The 26,833-nt window shown below is 36.6% G+C and overlaps 1 protein-coding gene across 1 annotated transcript; it reads left to right on the top strand.

The window, feature by feature from the left end:
- Nucleotides 1-326: 326 nt before the first annotated feature.
- LOC106711207 (rho GTPase-activating protein 190) lies at nucleotides 327-26,833 on the top strand. The gene is made up of 40 exons (XM_045683683.1): nucleotides 327-432; nucleotides 904-1,042; nucleotides 4,169-4,281; nucleotides 5,160-5,304; nucleotides 5,609-5,811; nucleotides 5,945-6,187; nucleotides 6,560-6,660; nucleotides 6,780-6,867; nucleotides 6,948-7,075; nucleotides 7,645-7,807; nucleotides 8,009-8,118; nucleotides 8,342-8,528; nucleotides 9,122-9,237; nucleotides 9,672-9,821; nucleotides 10,229-10,331; nucleotides 10,967-11,126; nucleotides 11,599-11,705; nucleotides 11,809-11,903; nucleotides 12,624-12,779; nucleotides 13,344-13,488; nucleotides 13,594-13,700; nucleotides 14,039-14,223; nucleotides 14,960-15,113; nucleotides 15,534-15,652; nucleotides 16,351-16,428; nucleotides 17,012-17,056; nucleotides 18,131-18,240; nucleotides 18,965-19,057; nucleotides 19,733-19,828; nucleotides 20,562-20,652; nucleotides 21,049-21,160; nucleotides 21,781-21,893; nucleotides 22,001-22,095; nucleotides 22,480-22,587; nucleotides 23,041-23,118; nucleotides 23,324-23,459; nucleotides 23,853-23,984; nucleotides 24,792-24,930; nucleotides 25,542-25,749; nucleotides 26,242-26,833. The coding sequence occupies exons 2-39, from the start codon at nucleotides 979-981 to the stop codon at nucleotides 25,738-25,740; spliced, it is 4,767 nt and encodes a 1,588-aa protein (XP_045539639.1). The 5' UTR covers nucleotides 327-432; nucleotides 904-978; the 3' UTR covers nucleotides 25,741-25,749; nucleotides 26,242-26,833.

Raw genomic sequence — 26,833 nt, 5'->3', positions numbered from 1 at the left:
TGTAGCAGGTACTCTCGTCGCTAACACACAAAGTCTTAAATCATTATCAATATGAAAGGAGGCTTCTAAATTAATATAATTGATCAAAACTTTAATTTTAACTAGTAAATATTTATTTGAAAATTTCTGTCGAAGAATAGGAATCGAACGACATCTTACACTCCTTTCTTCTTTTTCTTTCTTAAAATTTCGCACAATCAACACTCATGAGCATTTATTTAAAGATCGGTAGAATTGTAAGATTTCGTAAAATGGTTAAAATCTAAAACATATTTCTTCTCTACGGACAATTTTATCGATATGTTGGTAGTTCTGTTTAGTACAAAGCAACGCGAGTTGTGTCAGTGTAGAATCTGTAGAAATTTTACGTTTTCTTTTAGAAATTCAATCCCATTAGAATGTAAAATATAGAATTTGTGTAACATTATCCATGTGAGATTTATTTTAAAAATTATATATCGTATAATCCATTGCAGATTTTGAGATTATCTGAGTATTGTAATTTGGTGTGTCAAGTGTAGGGCTATATAGTGAATACAATAAATTAACTGATTACGTTTTACATTTGATAATTTATATGATTGTCATTGCTTTTTTCTAAAATTAAATAACTTAGAATTGTAACAAAAGTAGGAGGATGTCTGTTACAAAACTGGGCGTTTATTGAATGTCGGCACATCTGGCGATCATTGTCAACGCTATTTCCCCTTTCTTTTTTACTAATTAAGAGCAAATGCTTTATTTTTGTTAGTTTTGCTGCCATATATCTTATTAAATGAAAACGAATAACTTTCCGTCAACAATAAGGAGTTTTATATTTCATTTAATCTTATAATTTACGAGGCAATCGTAAATTGAGAAGAATTTACATGATTATCAATTTCATTTGTTTTTAACTTGTAGAAACTGGTGTTGTGATGTTCGTAGTAAGTGTTGTTTTATTTAGTTACGTGCTTAGACAGTGATAAATTTGTTACGATGGCAAAAAAGTCGGAGAATGTCGGGGGAAAGCTGGTGACGGTGTCTGTTGTGGGACTGTCTGGTAAGTATTCTAACATAGATCTAAATATAACATAATTTGTCTATCTTCAAACTATTAAACGAAAAAAGTTTTATCACTTAAGAGATGTAACTCTTCATCGGATGGGTCTTTTTATTTTGAATTTATTTTTTATACTCCTGTACTTTTTCCTATTCTAAAGGTTGGGTCTCCTTATTTATCTTAAGTCAAATCACGTAGCAGTTACATAAATATATGAAACACAATTTTCTTTATGTAAATGGAAAAATCAGAAACAATGGTTAACTTGATAATTTTAATGTCTAATAATCTTTATATACATATCTTTATATACATAGGATGGTCACTTAACCGTTGGCTTCTCAGACCAAAATCCACATTTAAAATACATTGTCATATCTGTTTTGTCAAAGACAATGATAGGGACAACAATATGTTTTATATAGAGGCGTTGGTCTCAGAAACCCATGGTAAGTAATCTAAAATATATAAATAAAATACATTATTAAGCCAAATAAAAAGATAGTAAAGTAATTTGAGTTTCACAATTTCATTATTAAAAAAATCTGCTTAAGCAGATGTAGGAATGTTAGATACGTATTTTACATCATCATCATCATCATCATCAGCTCACTATACGTCCCCACCGAGGGGCTCGGAGCCTACCCCAAGTTAGGGGTGACTAGGCCATAGTCAACCACGCTGGCCAAGTGCGGGTTGGTTGACTTCACACATATCATTGAATTTCTTCTCAGATATGTGCAGGTTGCATCACGATGTTTTCCTTCACCGTAAGAACGTCGGATAAATGTACATATCTAAATCGAATCATAAATCGAAAATCGAAAAACACATTGGTACATGGCGGGATTCGAACCCAGGACCTGCAGATTGCAAGTCAAGTGCTTAACCCCTGAGCCACCGACGCTCCTCCTGAGCCACCGACGCTCCTCCTGAGCCACCGACGCTCCTGTATTTTACATAATGTATGTAAAATACATGATGTATGTATGTTACCTATTAAAACCATCCTGTTAATTAAAAGTGTTGGTGGCTCAGGGGCTAAGCTCTTGACTTGTAATCTGCATGTCCTGGATTCAAATCATGCTATGTACCAATGTGTTTTTCGCCTTTCAATTTACATTTGTACATTTATCCGACATTCTTATGGTGAAGGAAAACATTGTGATGCAACCTGCAAATATCTGTGAAGAAATTCAATGACATGTGTGAAGTCAACCCGCACTTGGCCAGCATGGTTGACTATGGTCTAGTCACCCCTAACTTGGGGTAGGCTCCGAGCCCCTCAGTGGGGACGTATAGTGAGCTGATGATGATGATTCTTCAAAATTTATAATGCAGATGATAGTGTAAAACTTTGTTAATGTTACATCATAAAAAGATTAAGATATTATGTTTGTAATTTGTCATTTAAAGTTATTGTTGATTTAGAATATTTGAAAAATCATAAATCTTGTTACTTTTTAAAGATTAATGAGTAAAATTCGAAGTTAGTCATGTAAACATGAACAGGACAAATATAAGTAAACATGCAATGAAAGAATGCAACACCACATCCTCCTATGTTGCTCATTCTATTTGTGCAATATGATCTCAATTGCCTTAATGACAATGTTCCAACAGGCAAATTGTATAATAAACATTTGACCAACATAACTAAGAAAGTAGGATCATTTTTTACAATGAGATTACTTATTAGAAAAGTACAATATTTCCTATCAAGGATCTGTAAATGAAAATTTTTCTTATGTTACTTTCTTATAAGAACTAGTAATGTGTACTATTGGTAAAAAGTTACATTTTGTAATAGTGTTTATCATGCATATCACGTTTGTTATATGTTCTAAGTTTAGTGGTTAAAAAAATAGTAAATTTTTCCTGTGTTAGAAAACTTATATAGTTTAAAACACCTTATAAACAAGTTCATAATATGCATAATTTTGATAGTATGCAATTTTGTGTGGTTTTTAGTCATTCTTAAAATGGTAGATGAACAAATTGATTGAATAAATTTGATGAAAAATTGGACCATTCACCAGACACCTATGCTGAAAAGCAGCACAGTCTATGTTAGTAAAGGGAAAGACATGTTAACATTTTTTGGATACATTTACACTAAATTCAGCTATGTTAGAGTTGGTTCCTATGTGTTACCAAATCAAATGATCAATACGATGCAATGCCAATTGGTATTGTTAACAAGCTGTACGGGTGTTTATTATCTATTCTTCTACTTCCTGTTGCATTGTGTGTAGGTTTCCTTTAAATTATTTATTGTGTAAGATAAGTATGGTTGCTTTAAATAGTTTCACAACTATTACATTTGTAGTATAGCTTGTATCATTACATTTGTATTTATCCATAATGTATTACGACTGCTTTGACACTTGTATGAATACATTTTTTAATTTGTCACATTATTTTTGAAAAATGAACATAGATATGTGTCAAAAAAAGTGTAACAGCAGCGGAGTTGCACACTTATAAAGATATATGCACATGGGAAATAAGGTGACCTATAATTATTAATTAAGAGCTGAATTATAAAAATCCTGGCAAAAAAAACGGAGCTCTGGATTATTAAGTATGTCATATGATAGATTGGAGTGTAATGTCATTGAAAGTCTTATGTTTTATCATACATGGTAAACAGTAATGAATCTAAAATAAATAATTTTATGTATGTCCTTGTGGCACTCTTCGGAATGTTATGCATGTAATAAGTTGGTAGTTTTCACAGTGATTTTTGCTTTAATGATGTTAGTTACAGAAAGTGATTACAGATTATGGGCTTTTATTTTAAACTAGCTTTTACCCGCGACTCCGTCCGCGCGGAATAAAAAATAGAAAACGGGGTAAAAATTATCCTATGTCCGTTTCCTGGTTCTAAGCTACCTGCCCACCCATTTTCAGTCAAATCAATTAAGCTGTTCTTGAGTTATAAAAAGTGTAACTAACACGACTTTCTTTTATATATATAGAGATGTTGATGCAACTCTTTTGTATTATATTTACATTTACATTGATTTATCTCTTCCGCTAATTAGGTTAGCAAATTATGCAATTTACAATAGACAGTTTAAGATTTAGCTAAGATGTAAAATTGTTTTTATTTTGTTGGTGTAGGTACGGAAAAGGAGAAGGGTCAGCTGGGTATCGGCAAGTCTTGCCTTTGCAACCGCTTCGTGCGCACCAACGCTGACGACTACAACGTTGATCACATATCCGTCCTAAGTCAGGTGAGCGGAAATAGCTTTTACTATTATAAAGCTGCATATACATTAGAGTGCAGTGGAAAAGATTTACTGTACATTTTGACTGTAGTTACATTAGAATTGAAACATATTGTCATCCCTTACTTTCATTCAAAAACATAGACAGCAATATGCAATATAAGCACAACAGTCGAAATGTATAGTTACAGAGAACTTGGTGATATGTTTGCAGAATCTGTTTCAGAGTTGTAGTCGTTTAAATTAGTTGAGTGAACTTATCTCAAATTAAAAGAAGGGAAGAGCTATGAACATTAAATATAATTTTTTCATATCTTGACACCATACATACAAACTCTCCCCTTTAGTATACTGGTTAAAATTAATGTACTTTTTTTATTATTTTACAAAGAAATAGAAATTAAGCTGATTCGAAATATTTTCACCGAGTTTCCGATTGTGCTTAAGTTGGCACTTTGTCGCTCGGCCCTCGTTCCCAAAGAGCCCTTGACCACTTGTCTTTGTTGACTGTGAATATTGAAATAAATAAATTGAAGGTTGTATTTTTTTGCTGAATACCGTTTTATGTTTTGTTACCGTTTTTTATCGATGTCGCGAAGAATTTGAAATTGCTCAGGTTCATTATTTACAAGTTATTAATTGTGCTGTATTTATTTATACCAATATAATTAGGGAAGTATTGATATATCATATATCTAATTTCTTTATCTAGGTTATAAAGGGCGGGCGATTAAGGAAATGAGATGAGAAATACAAAGTGAATCATTCCTATCAATTTAAGAGAAAAAAGATACCTACTTAATTCCTATTTAAATGGATCTTAAAGACGAACGGGTTTTAAGACTAAATATTGTAACATCCGGTTTTTTGTTTTTTTTTTCTAGTCCGACTTCAGCGGTCGAGTGGTAAACAACGACCACTTCTTGTATTGGGGCGGCGTGCCGAAGGAAAATGATGAGCAGGAGTACCGCTTTGAGGTCATCGAGCAGACGGAATTCGTTGATGATGCCTGCTTCCAGCCATTCAAAGGTTAGTTGATAGAAATTATCTTTAACATGTTCACTGCTATGATGAAAATTGTAGTGGCTTTGAAGGTTTTACGGGTACCTACATTAAGATATTGCGAGTAGTTTCATGTGAGGGTAGGTTAGTGTTCTATCTTATTCTTTTATATTCAAAGCAGAATGTATTTTTAATGTAACAGCCATCAATGATTAAGCGTTCTATTCTTATCTCTGTTTTATTCAAAGTGAATGAAAGGGATGTCAATATTGTTGTTACACAAGTGTTACGACAGTCGAGACTCTCCGTTAATTGAATTATCATTGTACAGTGGGCAAAACAGAGCCGTACGTGAAGCGATGCGTCGCCACAAAGATACAGTCGGCAGAGAAGTTGATGTACGTGTGTAAGAACCAGCTGGGTATAGAAAAGGAGTACGAACAACGGCTGATGGCTGATGGCAAGCTGACTGTGGATGGCTTTCTCTGCGTGTATGATGTCAGCCTGGTGCCCGGCAGGACGTGGGAGAAGCAGGTGAGGGAATTAGTAAAGAAAACAGAACGAGAGACGAAGTTGCTTTAACCTTTGTTTACACTTTATTTAGACACAATGAAAAAAAGGTTTCCTAAAATGTATTTTAAATAAAAGTATAAATTTTTTTTTTTAGAATGAAATAACAGCGGCAATCCTCCAGAACATAATAAAACTGAAGAAACCAGTTGTCCTTGTGACATCAAAGAATGATGAAGCCTGTGAGCAAGGGGTGAGAGAGGCGGAGAGACTGGTCCAGAGGAAGGAGTTCAAAGGCAGTATACCAATAGTGGAGACCTCCAGCCATGATAATGTCAATGTGGACCAGGCATTCTTCCTGCTCGCTCAGATGATTGATAAAGCTAAGGCTAGGATTAAGGTAAATATCTTATAGTATGTGGAAGGTAACTCGTATTACTATCTTATTCAGAGTCGTAAGTCACTAACCGTGGATTTCTGAGTCCAAGATCTTTGTCATTATCTTTTACAACACATAGATAGCAGTATGTTTTAAACTGAAAAATTAACGGTTAGAGAGTCCCTAAGCATAGATCCCTATACTAAATATAACCGAAGAGGTCACTTAACGACTGTTAATCTTTAAATAGTGATTTTAAACAATCCTTGAGTATAGATTTTTCTTACCAAAAAAATCTGTGTCCTTACATTATATGCGATAAATATAGTGAATGTTAATAAATTATCACTTATTGCTTTAAAATTATAATAACATAATATATATTTATTTCAGGTGGCCAACTATGCGGAGGCTTTGAGAATAAGACGTGAGACTCTGGACTTTGTGACGGAGGCATTTACTCAGCTCATTCGGATACATGTACAAGATCACAAGTATGTCTCCTTAATATGTTCCATGCTGTTACAATTTTTTTTTATGTTAAAATAAACTCCCATTAATTTTAAATTGTTGTTTTTTAATTGTGTCAACAATAAACAACTTTTCTTTTCAGGGAAATGTGGTCCGCAGCCAGCAAAAGATTATGTCACTTTCCAGAATGGATAAAGTTTGTTCAGCAGTTTGGAAATGATGGCACTCAGGTAACTGTTCGACATAAAAATATCTTAATATATTTCCTTAGTTTTTTTTTTACAACTTTAATGTAATCTTGAATTTCCAGGTGGTATACCGTCGTCACATACGACGTCTGAAAGAAGAACGCTCGGCGAAGAAACTCCGAAAGCAACTAGCTAAGCTGCCACAAGCGCTGTCTCGTATGAACCTGCCTACTGAAGATCTTCAGGAGAAGTAAGAGATAATTGTCAATATTATTACTACTTTTCACTTATATTTTTTATTATTTACCTATATTAATATAATATTGTCCCCCTATTCTTGAAGAAATTTCCTTTAAAGTGTCCAAATTTCAATACAAGATCCAGAGACACATTTCACATCACATTCTCACAAACTAACTACTTCAGATGCACCTTTTTTCTTCGCATCTGTAATTTTTTTATTTGATATTTTACTCAAACTTGCTGTCTACAAACTTAAAGTGCGTAATATCCTGAAAAGTCTTATGTTATATTGCATCTATGTTGTGTTCCTTTTATTAAATTTTTTACTTACTAAATACTTTAAAAGTTAACTTAGATTAGTCTGTAATTATTAAGGATACTATTTAATCCTTTTTGATTTGTATTAGTTTATTTCTTAATTGTATATGGCTGTTCAGTATCTTAATAAAAAAATATTGGTAGAAAGAATCCTTTCTTTTTCAGTAGAATTTAACTACAATACTATCTATGTAACTTTTTACTGCTATCGATAATGTCATATCGATAATTCTGTATCATTTAACGTAATATTTTCAGCGACTGGCCGATGGTAGTCCGTCAGCTGCGGTCGCACCGTGACTTCCCGGTTTACTTCAGCGAGGGGCGCGGCCGGGACTCCGCCTCGGGCTCCGGCTCTGACCTCGACAGCCCGCTCAATACTGATACCACGCTACGGCTTGGAGAACGAGTGCGATATCAGGTACAGCCAGTTTACATTATTCCAGTCCAGCGATCGAATCCAGCTTCAGATTACAACTTTGTGGGTTATACTACAATATAATTGGCCAGAATAATGAAAAAATTTTTAGAAATCTCAAGGAAATGATTTCTTTTGAGCCAAAAAAAATCGTTACCTTGCCATTGTTAACATTGATTATTGTCAAGTTCTTTTTGTTGATAGACTTTGGGGCAATCACAGAAGATACCTTACGATATATTGGAGACGAATGAAGCGGCCGCCGTATTCAAGACCTTCCTACACGAGGCTCAAGAAGAACAGAGGAATTACGAGTAAGATGTTAAATAAGTTTTAATCTTATTAAGTTCAAATTTGCTTTTATCGTAATTAGGCAAAGGTACCGAAGACTGTTGGCTATTCTATGTTAAAGTATTGAAACTTTTGGTCACATTTTCTTTGTTAAATTTAGTTATCGTCAACTGTTTATATAATCGCCTATTTTTATAAAATTTAAAATTTGGTTTATAAAGTTTTTTATTTATTTCTAAATTTCAGATGGTGCCAGCAGTTCAAGCGTCTGCTGGAGGAGACAGGCTATGTGACGCCGGGCAAGCAGCTGTCGGAGGTGCGCGTACTGCTGATGGGCCGCGAGTGCTACGAGGCGCTGTCTGAGGAGCAGCAGCAGCGCGTTTATGATCAGCATCAGCGTCAGATACAGCGTCGCGCCAAGCATAACTTGCAGGTAGGTCACAGCTTCCAGTTTCCAGCAGCTTCTAGAAGCTTCGTGCCAAGTGACGTCATAACTTGCAGGTCGGTCACGCTTCTAGCAGCTTCTAGAAGCTTCGGGCCAAGTGACGTCATAACTTGCAGGTCGGTCACGCTTCTAGCAGCTTCTAGAAGCTTCGGGTCAAGTGACGTCTTAACTTGCAGGTCGGTCAAGCTTCTAGCAGCTTCTAGAAGCTTCGGGCCAAGTGACGTCATAACTTGCAGGTCGGTCACGCTTCTAGCAGCTTCTAGAAGCTTCGTGCCAAGTGACGTCATAACTTGCAGGTCGGTCGCGCTTCTAGCAGCTTCTAGAAGCTTCGGGCCAAGTGACGTAATAACTTGCAGGTCGGTCACGCTTCTAGCAGCTTCTAGAAGCTTCGTGCCAAGTGACGTAATAACTTGCAGGTCGGTCACGCTTCCAGCAGCTTCTAGAAGCTACGGGTCAAGTGACGTAATAACTTGCAGGTCGGTCACGCTTCTAGCAGCTTCTAGAAGCTACGGGTCAAGTGATGTAGGGCTAGCAGTTCTGTGTTATCAAGTCTACCTTTTTCTAATTAGTATTAATTCCAGGAGCTGCTGTTGGAACATGCGGACTTGTTCTATCATTTTAAAAGCATATCACCCACCGGCACTATCACACAAGAAGATATTAAGGAAATCACTGATGTACTACAAGATGATTTCAGGTATTCTATTATGGTACTTTTAATGTATTAAATATTAGCTGTCGCCCGCGACTCCGTCCGTACGTAAATAAAAAGTTAAAAAGTCCCGACTATGTTCTACATCTGTGTCAAATTTTATCGAGATCCATTTAGCGGTTTCGGAGATACCTTGTAAAAAATATCCCTACATACATTAATCAATCTATACTTTCGCATTTATAATTTATGATGAGAATTACTTAATTTTTGTTGATTCAGAATATTATCGTAATCTGATACTTTGGTAATGTCTACCACGTTTTAAAAAAAAATATTTTGTCAAGAATTGCTTAAATTCTAACAGACATATCAACTATGGCGTTTTTGTCGTTTAAGTTGCGACGGTAAAATAATTCATTATTCCTTGTTACTCTCTTTGCCTTTGAAACATAAAGTGACTAATTACTATGTACCAGGTACAAGATGTTGGACCGCATGGAGCAGGATCGCAAGCTGCTGCTGTTCCAGCATCTCGGCTTTGTGCACTGTCCCATGCGCGAGCACTGCCCCGCCGCCGCCAACTGTCTCGATGCCACGCTGCCCGTCATACTGAACACACGAGTTGGGTCAGTGGACAATGCCGAAAATACTGCGCGTTCAGTTAATATCTAACGAAGTGTTCAGTAAACACTGAAGAAAATGTTCAGCAAATACTGAACAATGTGTTCAACAAATACTGAACAAAATGTTCAGCAAATACTGAACAATATGTTTAGAAAATACTGAACAAAATGTTCAGCAAATACTGAACAATATGTTCAGCAAATACTGAAAAATGTAGTCAGCAATTATTGAATAATGTTTTCTGAGGGAGTTTAGTAGTTGCTGAATATTATGAGAGAAGACGATCCATGGTGCTTAAATTTCTAATTTTATCCTTTGTATATTAGTTGTTTTCCGTTGTACAATGTATTAGTTGAATTCTACATAATTTAAGCTTAGTAGAAATGTAATAATGTATGTATGATTTCAGATCTTTAACATCAGGAAGTGAGTCGCAATGTCAGGCAGGTCCGCCTGCCGCTCCCTGGGCCCTCACCACAGATTCCAATCAGATAAATGTCATCATATTGGGGGTGAGTGTCATCTGATAATCATAGTCTACTGCAATATTTCGTATATTTGTAACCTCACGGATTTAGGGGACATTTAATATGTTGTCAGTTTATACAACTTTTACTCGTCTTTACTATTTCATTATATAAAGTAAGCCACTTTTAAATGCTGAAAAACCTGTACAAAAGTTTCAGGTAATTGGGTGTATAAGATCGTGATAATATTTTTTTGTAAATGTTGTGAAATGGAAAGTGGTAACAGTGGTAGATCCCGCAACAACAATATTTGTTGGGTGCACAAATTGGCCGGGTCGACCGGTGCAATACCACGACCACACAGAAGACAGGCGTCAAGTGGAAGCAATTCCGCGTTTCGTCTGATGAGTGTGGTATCGGAGGCCTAGTTTTAGTCCACTTCCTATTAAGAAAGGATGGGAAGGGGAAGTGGATTCGGCGGAAGAGGGGACGCATAGGAAGAAAAAATATTCTCTTTATGTGCGTACCCTCCTCCGTTAATTAAAGGTAGGCAACGCATCTGCATTTGCGAATGTCTATGGGCAACGGTTGCCTCGCTATTGTGGCGAATCCAGGTGGTCGTTTGCTCGTTTGCCACCTTATGATATAAAAAAAAGTTAAAGTAGAGATGTTGTGTGCAGATGGAGGGCGTGGCTGGTGAGTTCGGGTCGCGGTTGCTGGCGGGATGTGATGCTGCGCGTCGTGTCTGTGTACGCGGACAACCCTGGCGGGTGCAGCAGCGGCTGAGGCTTGCTGATGCTGATGACACCACCGACACTGATGATGACTTCGCACCTAACGGTACACTTAGTTAACTGAACTGAACTTAATGACCTGCAGATCAACTCACTGTTCACATTTGTGAACCGACTCGCAGCTCGGCTCAATATATACATAGAATTGAGCGTTTTGTTCACATATAAATTACATATATCGTGATGATCCGTGAGCTGCTAATTTAGTTGTCGTGCCGCAGTTTAACGGTTCAAGTCTTTGACCTGAACTTTTGAATCGGTTCAGAGCTGATTTACACTTTATTTTTAATTAACCAATATGTGTTGTTATCTAATTTTGTCGAATTCGTCCTTTTAACTAATGTTCAAATATCGTACGAAGCTATTGGTGTTTCTTTGCTCTTATCCAGCATATTCTTGCACACTATAAAGGCTCAGTTTTTTTCTAAAGTATAGTAATATATTTTTTAAGATCATGATAGAATTAAAAAATATTGTTAATGTTATATATTTACATATATAAATATGTTCTGTTTTAGGTTATTTCTGCGTCTATCAAGACCAGGAGTCGTTTGAATTCATCAGAAATTGTGCGGAGAAAACGCTGCTGTCGAGTCTTGAGCAAGAAGATAAATTACCTTTTCAAGTTTGTATTCTTTCTTTCAAATAAAAACCATAACAATGAAAACGTGAAATACTGAATAAGACTACTTAGGAATCGACGAACTGTAATATTTATTGTGTTCTAGGGTCTTCCATTAGTGGTGATGTTCGTACAAGATGAAGGAATGGACAAAAAGGAACTCGCCAGGTTGCAGGAGGAGGGGCAGAACCTTGCTGACAAGTGAGTTCTTTGCTAACTCACGTTCAAACTACTGAAAACTTTTTTTTTTGTAGAATGGATCATTGTTGCTGTTTCTTGTAACTCCACTGCTGTGACTCTTTTGTTAATATATAACGTTATCTATTTCATTCTATTGGACAAGACAGATACAACAATATATATATACGGATTACAAGGCAGTCGAATTCTATCGTTTTATAACAAAAACATATACATAAATAATACGTTTGACGTTCGCGTTGAATATATTCAAAACTACACAAGTTTTGAATGAAAATATTTTTTTTCATATATTCTTATTTGGTACTTAAAATTATTAGTGTTGTATGTGTTGGCGACGTAGTTACCAACTCATGTTACACGTGCCGCCCTTGAACTCGCGTCGCGACACGTTTAAGATTTCAAAGAATTATCGTCGGTTCAATGTTTATCTTGTGGCGCCACAGCGGGTCGCTAAAGAGTTTCTTTGTTAAATCCTTTATCAACCGACACCGAAAGACGCGGCGTTGTTTTAACTTAAGCCCGCTAAAGAACGGTGCGGCACAGTGATACGTTTGTTGGAGCCGCGGCGAACTTAGTATAAATTGTATATTGTCAAAATTGTCCAATCGTTTGGGAGCAATAAAGGCGTTAGCATCTCCGATCAAGAAGAACTTTCATATAATACAGTCCACTACAGTATGTTTGTTTGTTTTAATGATTAATATACTTTTGTCCCAGCTTACATTGTTCGTATATGGAGGCGGCGGTGAGTGAGTTGGGCACGGAGGTGCTGACTGCTGACGCTATCCAGGAGCTCATCCGCACCAACAGAGAGAAAGCGAGCTATGCCCATCTCTACAGAGACCTCATCGTCTGCTTCGACTCTGATATACGGTAATACATTGTTGAACACGGAACATAATTCTAAGTGTCAATGCCGGAGAGTGTCATGCGTACATTATCCACAAAGTTTTTTTCTCTATGCTTGTGCAATGGTAGGATAACTCTCGAACACTTAATCGGAAATCATCCATCATCAGCTCACTATACGTCCCCACTGAGGGGCTCGGAGCCTACCCCAAGTTAGTAGTGACTAGGACATAGTCAATGCTGGCCAAGTGCGGGTTGACTTCACACATATCATTGAATTTCTTCTCAGATATGTGCAGCATCACGATGTTTTCCTTCACTGTAAGAACGTCGGATAAATGTACATATGTAAATCGAAAAACACATTGGTACGTGGTGGGATTCGAACCCAGGACCTACAGATTGCAAGTCAATTGCCTAACCCCTGAGCCACCGATGTTAACCATTAGGCTATTGGAGATTCAGAGTTGAGACCACAAGCCTCTATTAAGTTTGAATCTTAAAGTATATATGGACTTATTACCTAGTGGTAACAAGTTGTGGGGAGCTTACTTCTTGTTGTATTGATACATATTATATGTGTTTCAGGATAATGGTGTGCATGTTCTGCGATGACCCATACTCACCGGAGCGTGTGCTAGGCCCACTGCTGGGCCACCGCGCCTGCTTCCTTACCGGCGACCGCTCTATTGTCATAGAGACCTTCCTCGGAGACTCAAAGAGGAAAGTCGAGGTCAGTTTATAATGGTTTAAATATCCATAGTCTGTCTCTTTTTTCATTTTTTTTTTCAAAGATAATGTGATGGAATCATAATATTCATAGAAAAATATTTTGCAGGTGATAATATCGAGCTTCCATGGCGCCAGTCAATTCAGAGAGGAGCTGATTCATGGATTTATACTAATATACTCTGCCAAGAGGAAAGCTAGCTTGGCTACTCTCAAGTTAGTAATATTTTTTTTTGTCATTTAGCAGAAAGCTAATGATTTGGTCTTATGCACTCCAAAAGGCTTAACTAAAGAAGATTTTTTGAGAGAGAGAGCTGTGATACTGAATATTTTTTCTTTGTCCGACTCCCCTCACCTTCTTTTTTTTAGTCGACTTCAAAAAGAAGGAGGTTATCAATTCGACAGTTTTTTTATGTGTGTTACCGCGAATCTCCGTCTCTGGTCCTCCGATTTTGATAAAAATTATTTTAATCGATTGGAAGTGCTTGCAGTTGGGCCTCTTTTTTTTTTGATTTTTTTTCTCTGCCACATATTAATGATATTGTACCTTGCAGCGCATTCTCGATGAATATCCCCAACCTGCCGATCCAAATGGTGGCGGTGACTGATGGTGGTGGATCTGCAGCTACCGCGTTCTTCGGCACCGACCTCGGCCACGCCCTCATCACGGAGGGCAATGCCACTGCTGACAGACTTGGTGCTCACTTCACTACTTATACGTCCAGCGCTGAGAACAAATGTTAGTCAATATACATACTATATTAAACTAGCTGTCGCCCGCGACTCCGTCCGTTCGCAGTAAAAAAAAATGAAAAATAGACGTTGGCCGATTCTCAGACCTACTGAATATGCTCACAAAATTTCATGAGAATCGGTCAAGCCGTTTCGGAGGAGTACGGGAACGAAAACTGTGACACGAGAATTTTATATATTAGATATTGCATAAACACTGGGTTTCTGAGACCAAAATATCTGTGGGAAATCTATGTTTTTGAGATTTTTCTCTTAGAAACCCTCGGTAAGTATGCTCAGGATACAAAATTAGAACATATTACACAGTTAATGAACAAGTACTTTAAATAACTTTTCTAAGTTCTAAGCAAAATAACATTTCTTTACTTTTTTTTGTTTAAAGTGGTGATAACATGTTTATAATGATTTTTAAGTGATCATGTCATTATTATCTTTTGTTTTGTATTGAAATTTCTTATTCGAAAGCCTATATTAAGTAAACAGAAGCACATAGAATTCCATAAAAAATCTGCCATACTTTGCCATGCCATACTTTTTTTGTAGTCATAAAGTGAAGTGTCTTAGGGTTTTAATCCTGTATATTATTGTTTTTTTTTTTTTGATAAAATTATGATCTAAACAGATTTTAATTTAGTTTTATAAATCAATTTTGTATACAATTTAACTCGTATTTTGAATGTAGTTATATAAATAGTAATCAATAAACCATTTGTATATTCCAGCTGCATTCTACACGCCATTCTTCAAGGAGGTGTGGGAGCGTAAAGGCGAGATTGAGCGCGCCTTCCGCATGGAGCAGCCTCACAACTTGCCAGATGTGGCTGCAGCGCGCCCCGCACCACCACCGCGACACCACTCCCACCATCTCAACCACAAGTACCATATCTCTATACATACATACATACATACACACAAACACTCAGTTTAAAAACTTAATGCCTTATTTACTGGTGCAGATAAGAGATTGCCTAAGGCCTAATTTTAGTCTTGTTTCCCTTCCCACCATTTTCCTATTAGGAAAGGATGAGAAAGGAAGGTGAATTTGATGCATAGGAAGGTTAAATATTCTCTTTTAGTGCGTCTCCTTCGTCGATTGAGGGTAGGCAACGCATCTGCAATTTCGAATATCTATGGGCAGTGGTCGCTTCGCCATTTCGGCGAATTCATGTGGCCGCTTGCTCGTTTGCCACATTGTAATATAAAAAAATTAAGTAATTTTATTTGTCCAAGAAGTTTAGAATTGGTTTTTAATAAACCGATATTTTTGTTTTATTAATATTTGTTGTGTTATTTCAGGATGGAACATAAACTGACTAACTCATTGGATCTACTGATCGGTCCTGACTCACGAGCTGATATCGACTCTGAATACAGTGACACCTTGAACAACTCCAAGAATAGAGGCTTCCTTAAAGGTATACAGATATTCTATATTATCTGTAGATTTGCTAGATGTAATGCTAAAAGAGTAAGAGTTTTAAGTCACAAATGAAGATCTCGAAGATAAAGTGGAAGAGACTGATTAGGAATGCTGACTCCACCACCTTGAGAGATACGAGCTAGGCAGATATCTGTAGATAGATTAGATTCCTATGTAGACAACCAAAAAACATTTAGCAACTGTATTGACTTACTATTTTTAAGTTTACGAAATTGCTAAATGTTAGTGAATTTAGTCATGGACGTCATTATGAATTTGATGTACTAATGACTTACAACAACAGTAATTTACATTTAACAGGTTTGAGAGATTTATTTAACTTGTGCCATCTTTAAATTAGTATAGTTAAATTCAAATATCTTGGCGGCTCAAGGTAATAGGCGTGCTGCACAGTGTCCTCCCCCATGTCCCTCTACGCCTTACTATAACTAACCTTGTGTTCTGCGCACACACAAGACATTTAACTTAACTTATTTACCTACTTTTATTTTATATTAATTTAAATTTAAAAAAAAATTTGATCCTACAGTCAAATTATTTTAAATAGTTTTGTGTGACGTAGTTATATTTCCAAGGTTAACACTGTATTATAAATAAATAATTTTAAAAAAATAAGAAGTTAAGAGCCGCAAAGATATCTGAAAACAACTATAGCCTTATTTTTTGTAATAGGATTCAGCGTGTACCCGCCGCCGAGTACTCCGCCCGAGCCTGCACCACCGGACCACAGGATGCACGCCGATCTGTCCCGTAAGTGTAACGTATTACGACACAAATTTGTCTGGCAAAGCTTCAGTTATTGTTAACATTAAAACATTCTAGGAGAAAATTTTAACTTTTAGTTTTATGTTCCTATTGTTTTATCTAACTCTTATTACGAAATTTACGCGTAAAATCTAAAACAGGGATCCCCAAAATATTTTGGACAAGTGACCCCCTTTTCCAAAATGAACTGTTACCACAAACCCCCTATGGCCAAATTACCTACTTTTAAGATCAATTATTATTATTTTTAATTCTGAAGGTCAATAGAAGAAGACAGAGTGAGAATAAGCAATGCTTTAAGTTCGATATCGACCCCTTGGGGTTGCACTTTGGGGATCCCCTGGTCTAAAGTTTTTAACACATTCAGTGACAACGACTCGGATTACTTTAATGAATAAAGAACATTGAGACATTGAAAGTGTTAATAATAAATTTGTTCATGAGAAATTAAAAGAGAAAACAAAATCGGTTTGTATGGTGATTTTAGTTGTCTGGATATGAAGACGTACAATTTTTTTTTACTAATAAATACCAATAATAACAATGTAATGGTACTTTACAAACGCAGCGGATCTGAACTGCTCGGAGGAGTCGCTGAGCACGCACGAGTCAGGTGACTGCACAAGCGAGTATCTTACTGAGACACGATTATGTGTAGATAGACTTGTCTAGTCCTGTACGATACAATGGCAATGGCGATAGAGAAACTTTAGATTTATATCCCAAATAATTTTAAAAGTCCATTTATATTGCAACCATGTAATTCGAGACGCAGATTAGGTGAAAATAACCTTACTTCATGTTGTAGACAGCTTTTCCACTAAGCAAATATCCCCGCGACTTTATGACTGGCATTAGAGGTGTTTCACTAGTCAAACAGTTAAAACCAGTGTAGATATTTTAATAAAAGAAAAAACTAAAATGACAAGTCACTTATGCCCAGCGGATAGTCGTGCTGGTGGAAAAAGAGTCTATGTTGAAATCTTTATGGAAATATTAAACAATGTTAAAAAATCCAAAGTTTCTCTAGTAAGATTTTTTTTTTATTTAGAGAATGCATATAGTGTTTGTTTAAAGTTTTTATCTGCATGAAAAAGTAGGATAGAATTTTTTTTATTTGATTTTATTTTATGTTTTATTTAATTAAGAATATTTTATTTTAAATATGTAGTTTGTTTTACGATACTTTTTTTTATCAAAATATGAGAATGTGGTTTCTAGTGTTAATTATATTTTTATACTGGCACAATTTGTTATTTGGTATTGTTTACAAATATTCGACTTTAAAATATATTTACTTTGCAATATATATTGTAGCAAGTGTGTGTGCATGAAATAGAACTCAATTGAAAAGAAAAATGTGAAATTAGGGGGCGTTCATAAAATACGCGAGAGGTTTAAGGGGGGAGGGGGTCGAGTCAAATTTTCTCTGTGTCTGTCTGAAATTTAAAATAAAAACACCTCGCGTAATTTATGAACACCCCCTTACCTTAATTTTTCAAGTAAATTGAATGAAATGTGAAAATTATTATTGGTATGTTTGAACTAAAGTTATATTGACCTTGAGAGACCGTGATTGCTTGCTGACTCAAGGTTAAAATTAGTTACTAAAACAGTGTTTTTGTGATTACTCTTAGCAGTGCTATATAACGATGTGGTATATTAGTGGTGTTATGGTACATTGCAGATGGAGGTGGAGTGTGGCAGCCTGCGGGCTACGGGCACCGCGCATTCACAACTGGTCGTACGCGACCCCAACCCCCGCCACAGCGACCCAGGCATTCTCAAACACTCAAGGTATGTTAAATGTAACCCTCCTAACTAGCTTTTGCCCGCGACTTCGTCCGAATTAAAAAAAAAAACTTTATAAGAACACATGGGATATGTGTTCTTCCAGACTACATCAGTGCTAAATTTCATCAAGATCTGTAGAGTTGTTCCGGAGATAGCTTGTAACAAACATCGATCCGTCCATCCATCCATCCATCCATCCACCTAAACTTTCGTATTTAATAGTAAAATTAGTAAGATTGTGGTCATTCTTTTTGACAAGACAACCAAAACAATATACAAATGTCACGCCGATTGTTTCCCGTTCGGTCTATGAGCCTACAGGAATTCTCTTCCCATTAGGTCGATCGGTCCAACGGGAAACACCTTACACGGCAGTCTATATCTACGACACTATAATAATATTCGAAACTTAATAAAAATTTACCTGTATATATAGAAAAAATACAACCTTCAATTATAGATTCATGTTAGTACAGTACAAATTAATGTCTTTATACACTACTAGCTTTTACCCGCGACTCCGTCCGCGCGGAATAACAAAATAGAAAACGGGGTAAAAATTATCCTATGTCCGTCTCCTAGTTCTAAGCTACCTGCCCACCAATTTTCAGTCAAATCGATTCAGCCGTTCTTGAGTTATAAATAGTGTACGTGTACGACTTTATTTTATATATATAAGATAGATGTTATAAGGGTCTTGTTATATATGTTTTTGTTAACGATATAGCAACCTGGCAAATTGGATATGAATAACTACACGATGGTGAGCGATGCGCTACAACACATTACTATAGGACCTCCGCACTCGCGCGATAGAAAGGTATGACTGTTTATCAACTACCCACATAATCTACATGTTAGGTTATCTAGTGCTCTTCATGTGATACAATCATTTCAAAACCTGTGACCTAATTGAGATAATAATACCTAGTGTTTCTTGAAAGATAATTTTTGTTTTTATTTATATGATAAAAGTATTATTTCTCAATTATGTTTGTTATTTCAAATCATTTTCAGTCGATACTTTTACTAATGATAATTTTTTTTTTTAATTTTTCAATAATTTCAGGCAATATAACAATAAATTGGATACTCTGTTGTCCTATTTTTTTTCGAGTTTCGGTAATTCAAAGAAGAATCGAAATCATAATACTTTATTGCCTGTTATTATACAAATTCATGCACATAGTCCTTCGAGCCGGACTCGGTGTTATCAAATTTAATATATTTAAGGCACCTTTGAAATATTTTTTCAAAATTTCAAAACGTGAACGCACAGCATTACATTTTTGACTTAATTTCCATTCGAGAGATTTAAACAAATTGGTCCTTTAAGCCGGATTTAGACGACAATAAACATTAGTATTGTACGGAACCAACTCGAGGGGTTGTACCGACTTAGTACAGTACGTACAGTACGTACAGTGGTACGTAGCGTAGTGGTGGTACGGGTACATGGTCCCTCGAGTCGGACAGTGTGAGTTGTGTGGGGCAGACGGGGCGCGGCTGGACGCACGCGGGCGCGGGCGCGCAGCACCACCACCCCTCCGGCGTCAGCTCCGAGACCGAGCTCGACGCGCAGTACGCGCAGGTACAAGAGCACAAGGATATGCATCTTGTCACGCTTAGATAAAGTTCATTTTTGCATGGCGTTTATTTTTATAGTTCCAGCTGTATCTTATCTCACCCTTAGGGTTCGTAAACCGCATAAGAGCAAGTGTATATTTCAAATAAAATATACGTACATTTAAGGATTTAGGCTTCTTAACTTTACAAGTTGATTTGACAGAGCTTTTATAATGAAAGAATAAAAAATGTGAACCACAAAAATGAAATAATCGTTGAGATATTTATTTTTAATGGACACGGATATATCCAAAATAAATAGTAATGTGATTGGTTTGTTAATTTTTTTTTATAAATAATTTTGGCTGCATTTTTATGTCGGCAAATAGCACGGTTGATCTAAAATTGAGCTTTTGATTGTTTTTTTTTTAATATTTTTTTCAAATACTTTTAGCCCTTAGCAATAAGTAGAAATGTACATACTTTTTATATAAGTTGATAGCTTAAAAAGATTTATTTATGTTAGTAAATATTATAGCTTATTTGCTAAGAGATTTTAAATCAAAATATATGAATACAGTCGAACTTAAATAAGCGAGAGTATAAGAGAGCGATATTTTCTCAGTGATAGTGGTTTAATCCGAGATTCTCGCTTAACCAAATTTGACTTGTACATGATGTAATGTGGGATAAGAATTTGTTGTGAAGAGTTTTAGTTATGTACTTTGTATATTATGTAATATGTTATATCTTTTCAGATTAAAGAGACTAATGAATACATGGAGGCTCCATCTATGACCAGGCTTAGGAGACATAGAAGACATGAAAAGACTACTTTACATCAACCATGTGAGTGTTTTTTAATGTATTAAAGATAAAATGTTACCGATTGATCGTGAAATTCATGATATTACTAGACATTTTACCATTTGATGTTCCTTTTCTAATTGTATAGTATACTAGCTGTCGCCCTCGACTTTGTTATAAAAATATAATAAGAACGAATAATAAAAACTTAATAAGTTGTTTATTTGTTCTTATAGAACATGTCTTGCATCTGTGCGAAATTTCATCAAGATGCGTTCATCCATTCATCAATTTAAATTTTCGCTTCTAGTTATTTATATTTTTTTAAAATTTCACAGGCGCAACACTTGTAATATACAGGTGTCTCTGTTTAAATAAGATAGAGAAAGAAAGGGATGACAATAGAAAGTAATAGTAAATGTTATATTTGTGATACAGCATTCTCGGAGACTGACAGTTCCGGGTCCAGCGAGGCGTCAGGCGGCGCGGCGCGGATACACGCGCGGCGGCGGCACAACGCGCACCACGCGCCCAGACATTACAAGAAGAGGTCAGTGTTTACACACCAACACACCAACACACCAACACAACATCACACCAACACAACATCACACCAACTACATCTGTTGCACAATTGTGCCAACAACCACACAGAAGACACCCGTCAAATGGAAGCAATTGCAAGTTTCATGAGTGCGAGTGCTGGAGGCTTAAATTTCTTCCTCTTTCACTTTTCACCTTTTTGCAAGAAAAGGATGGGAAGGGGAAGTGGATTTGACGGAAGACGGCACGCAAAGGATGGGGAAATATTGTCTTTGTGTGTCCACTCTTTTGTCGATTGGCGGTAGACAATGCATCTGCAATTGCAAATGTCCATGGCCAGCGGTCGCTTCGATATTTTGGTGTATTAAAGTGGCCTCTTGCTCGTTTTATGATATAAAAATGAACAATGTTGCCATACCAACACAATTCAAAGTTAATATTCCAAGATGTTTTGCAAATAACCTCACAAGTAAAATAGATTCCGTGCAATGACTCTTTTGTATTGTTCTATTTTTAGTAAACCTTTTTAAAACGCGACTTATCTGTTTTTGATGGATATAGATAATGGTTTTATGTTTGAATAACGTAGTTTGTATCTTAGTTAAAATTATATGTTTCATGTTACAGGTCTCTAGGCAACTTAGTGGCGGTTCAGAGTCCGCGAGTACCGAAGTTGGGCATGTTTGTAGGTCCACCCGAGTTGCCCAGCGGATACCGGGCGAGGACTCAAGAAGATAAAGGTAAACGCAATAATTTGACATTATCAATCTAATTTAACTAATTATTTATTTATTTTAGCAATTTAGTTTATAAAAATAAGATAAAAACTGTTTGTTTAATGTTGCAGCGGCTGCGAGCGACTCCAGTGACGGTAGTTCGGATGGCGAGACGCGACGTCCTCGCCCTCTACCGCCTCCTCCACATCATGAGCCAACGCATAAGGTAATTAGATTTAATAAAATAGACCCCCTAATGTATTTTTAGTAATAGATTCACTTAGCTTTCTCGTAAAATCGGTCCAGCCGATATATACAAAGATTTTTAAAATTGTTTTTTTTTTGTCATCAGCAACTCTAATACAGATATTCAAATTTTATTAATATGTATACATAAAAATTGTATACAGCTTTTAATAAACCTTGTGTAATTTTAATTTCATGCAACAGGATCGAATGCCTTATGAGGTTAGTTCTCAATAAAATCTATGTAATATTATAAAAAAAAAATGAAATAAAAAGTCTTCATATTAAATCGATTAAATATAGAAAATAGATACAAAAAAATGTTACTATTAAAATTGCTATTTCATGCAATTTTGTTTTGCAGTTATTATCCGGGGAATACCCGTCCTCGGCTCAAGACAACTCATCCTCGAGTGCGGCTGACTCTCGGCGCCGCGGACAACCCTTCAGCAAACACGACCGCAGGCATAAGGTTCATTACTAATATACTAGATGTCTAATAGATAGATACTAGATATAAAAAATACTTAATTAGTAGTCTGCTTTTTTTTTCAGACTATGTTCTACATCTATGCCAAATTTCACCGAGATCCGTTAATTAAATTATTCAAGCTTAAGTGAGACATTAAGTAATATAGGAAACAGCTAAAACACATGTACATTTGTCCGGTGTCGACATCGGTTTTAGTCGTTTCCTATATTAGAGATCCGATAAACCATTCTGGAGATACCTTTTAACAAACATACATCCATCTATCCATCTATCTGTCTAAATTTTCCACTTTATAATATAAGTAAGATGTGTCAATTTATCGAATTTTATCGTCAAATACACAGCAAGTTGAAATAGTAAAACAATCTGAATTACTAACTTCATAAATCAGTAGTGCCTTAATTAAATTAAAAGTAGATTTTTATATTCCAGGAATTCTCCAAAAGTAAAGACAAAAAGAATTCATCACAGATAACAAATGCACCATCGATACAGAATTGGGGTCCACAGGTAATTTAATATTATATATCTGTTTTTCTTTGTGACATTTTGGTATATATTAATTTTCATTTTTAATACTTAAACTATACGGGAAGCGGATTGATATAATAAAGACATTTATAACATGATGGTGTGTAGGCAGAGTTAATGAATTTCCAACAATCATTCTACACTTTATATGTAAAATTCACTTTCTCCATACATTGTATTACAGGGTCCACACGGTGTGCCGCTGTTCGTAGAGAAGTGCGTGGAGTTCATAGAGCGAGAGGGCCTTGCTTCAGAGGGCCTGTACCGCGTGCCCGGCAACAGGGCGCATGTCGATATGTTATTCAGCAAGTTTTATGAAGGTACTACCTGTCACCCCCGACTTTGACTGTGCGGAATAAAAAAAACTTAATAAGTCCTCTTCCTGATTATGTTCTACATCTGTGTCAAATTTCGTAAAGGTCCGTTGTGCCGTTTTGGAGATACCTTCTAACATACATCCATCCATCCATCCATCTAAATGTTTGCATTTATAATATTAATAAGATTTTAAATATCGCTGATGTGTAGGTTTTCAACTGACAACTTTGTCGTAATAAAATGTCGTTAAAAATTGGGTTGAATAATTTTAAGAAGATTTACATAAGTTTATCCTTCCATTGAAAATAATTTAGTCACATATTATAATTATCTACATATTTAGGTTAGGTGTATAAAATGTTATATTTGTAAGTAATAAAAACATTCTATTTCAGACCCCAATATAGATCTAGAAGCATTAGACATCCCAGTGAATGCCGTAGCGACTGCACTCAAAGACTTTTTCTCCAAGAAACTGCCGCCCCTCTTGGATGAGACCAGCATGTCACAATTGGAAGATATTGCTGGTAAGTATATAAGGTGCTGTCTTTAATTATTTATATGTCAGATAGATGGCAAATTTAACGTTTCGCTGAAGACGGGAAAAGATACAGCGGTGCAGTTTGTGTTAAGTTTTCATTGTTTTATAGACATCTGAAATCATATACAATGCATTTCAAAATGTGCCTTTTAATGTGATTTGATGAAAATAACGTGTATTATTTAGTAATTTTTGTATATACAGTAAAGTAAAGTGTGTTGGCGTCGTAGTTACCAACTCATGTTACACGTGCCGCTCTTGAACTCGCATCGCGACAAGTTTAACATTTCAAAGAATTATCGTCGGCTCAATGTTTATCTTGTGTCGCCACAGCGGGCCGCTAAAGGGTTTCTTTGTAAATCTTTTATCAACTGACACAGAAAGACGCGGCGTTGTTTTAACTTAAGCCCGCTAAAGAACGGTGCGGCACAGTGTTACGTTTGTTGGAGCCGCGGCGAACTTAGTATAAATTGCTATTGTAAATTGTCAAAATTGTCCAATCGTTTGGGAGCAATAAAGGCGTTAGCATCTCCGATCAAGAAGAACTTTCATTTAATACAGGCCACTACAATATGTGTGAAGTCAACCAACCCCCATTGGGCCAGCGTGGGTGACTATGGTCTAGTCACCCCTAAGTTAGGGTGATAACTGATGATGATGATGATGATGATAGTAAAGTAACTGTGGATTTCGACTACCGTATAGACTTATAATGTTGTCTCTGTTTTTTGCAAAAGGGTCATAACTTTGTTAGAAAAAAAAACGTATTAAATGAATGTATGTATGTGTGTAGCGATGCGCGGTTGTATAGCGGGCGGTGTGGAGCTGAAGGACCGCAGCTGGAGGCTGCTGGCGCTGCGCTCGCTGCTCAACACCGCGCTGACGCCCGTCGCCCGCGCCACACTCGACTACGTGCTGCATCACTTTGCCAGGTGTGACATTTCTCTGACACACCAGCGACGTCTATACCACATCTAACAGTGGTAGACGCCACCAAAAATATTTTTTTGCACGAATAGTCCGGTTCCCACGGTACTATACTATACAGAAGATGAACGTCAAGTTAGTCATTCCGCGTACAATATGATGAGTGTGTCTGACGTAGGTCTAATTTAAATTTCCTTTTCCTTCCCATGTTTATATTATAAATAATGGATGGAAAGGGTAAGTAGATTTTTGGAGTGGACGTATAGGATTGGGGAATATGAAATTCAGTGCTTCGTCGTGCGTCCTTCGTCGATTAAAATTAGGCAACGTATCTGCAATTATCGATGTGTACGGCAGCGGTCGCTTCGCTATTTGTCCGCGAGCTCGCTTGCCATCTTTTAATTAAAAAAAATCTCACATTAACAGAGTTTTACAATGAAATGTAATGTTTATCAAAAGAATTCACAGAAATGTACATATAAACAATGCATACTTTTACCTTTTGATCACCTCTTTATGCTTACTCGCTTCTCCGATACAATGAGTGCCAATAATCCTATCGTATTTCTTGAGTGACACAATCAATTAGACTTTAAAATAAGTTTCTAAAATCCAGGGTCGCGGACAATTCTAAGCTGAACTCGATGGACAGCAAGAACCTGGCTATCTGCTGGTGGCCGACGCTGCTCCCAGTGCAGTTCTCAGACATGGGCCGCTTCGAGATGACGCGCCCCTACCTCGAGGACATCGTGCAGACTATGATCGACCAGCATCCCTTCCTCTTCAGGGGGCAGGAGGCCTTTGTTATGGTGTGAGGAACGTGTGTAAGTGTTGTATGATATCGCCACTAGATGGAGCTGACAGACGACTTCTATCGCTGTTATATCAGTAGTAATTGAGCATTTACACGCTTTTATTATGTTGTTTGAACAAAATCAAATGAAATACGACAATTTTCTATTTTAAATTACAAAAATCTTTAAACTTATAAAGTAAGCATTAGAGCTTTAATTTATAAATGTGTAGATCTAAATCAGTGTTTCCCAAAGTGGGCGATAACGCCTCCTTGGGCGATAACGCCTCCTTGGGCGATAACGCCTCCTTGGACGCGTTTGAAACCTAGGAGGGGGCGATAAGAAGGCCAAAAAATGGAGGGCATTAAAATTATTAAAACAATGAAATTGTGGTTTTTAAGTTTTAAGGCTGAATAAAAATTAGGCTCTGAAATATAACTGATTTTCAAAGGGGGCGGTGAAAGAAATAAGTTTGACAATCACTGATCTAAATAAATAAGGTTGGTGTTGTACTATTTCTAGGAACCCACAATGCATGTTGCATTCGTGATGAACGACGTGTGACGTCAGCGGGCCGGTGTGACGTCATCACGCGAGCACGCCAGCAGTTCGTAACGTGTGTATGGAACTTGCCGCCGCAGTGGCGATGTCGTGACAGCTAGTGCGTAAGTTTGGCTTGGGGCGCCACTGTCGCGCGACTGACACCTGTCAATGTGACAGTGACAGTTGGTGACAGCCGAGTGTACCCACTCTTGAGTTGCTGTGGTCGTTATAAATTAAGTATGGAAGTTCGGCCGTTGTTCCAGTGATTTAAATGCGGTTTATTTTGTACAAGTGTTGTCATATCATATCGCGCTTAGTGGACGGCGATCTTACGAGTTGCTTGCATTTTGATGTCTAGACGCTTTTTATAAAATGAATTTCGACTTAGTGTGAACACAACGGACGCCATTTTGTAACGTACCCGTCGTTCGAAATCGAATCGCATTTCGTTTAGTATTAAGGTTGAAATTCGAGCACAAAATCTTAAAATTAAGTAATACCGAATGATATAATGTAAGCAATTATATTTGTATAATCGATTTATGGCAACACCATTTACGAGCACATTCCG

The sequence above is a fragment of the Papilio machaon genome, chromosome 23 (genome assembly GCF_912999745.1).
Source record: "Papilio machaon chromosome 23, ilPapMach1.1, whole genome shotgun sequence".
Lineage (NCBI taxonomy): Eukaryota > Metazoa > Arthropoda > Insecta > Lepidoptera > Papilionidae > Papilio > Papilio machaon.
Note: the sequence above shows the minus strand (reverse complement) of the source record. Positions and strands in the feature narration are given on the sequence as shown.

Coding starts and splice junctions, on each gene's coding strand:
- LOC106711207 (XM_045683683.1), top strand. CDS start 979: ATGGCAAAAAAGTCGGAGAATGTCGGGGGAAAGCTGGTGACGGTGTCT. Junction 16,429..17,011: donor GATGCACGCCGATCTGTCCC/GTAAGTGTAACG, acceptor TTACAAACGCAG/CGGATCTGAACTGCTCGGAG. Junction 23,985..24,791: donor ACAATTGGAAGATATTGCTG/GTAAGTATATAA, acceptor GTATGTGTGTAG/CGATGCGCGGTTGTATAGCG.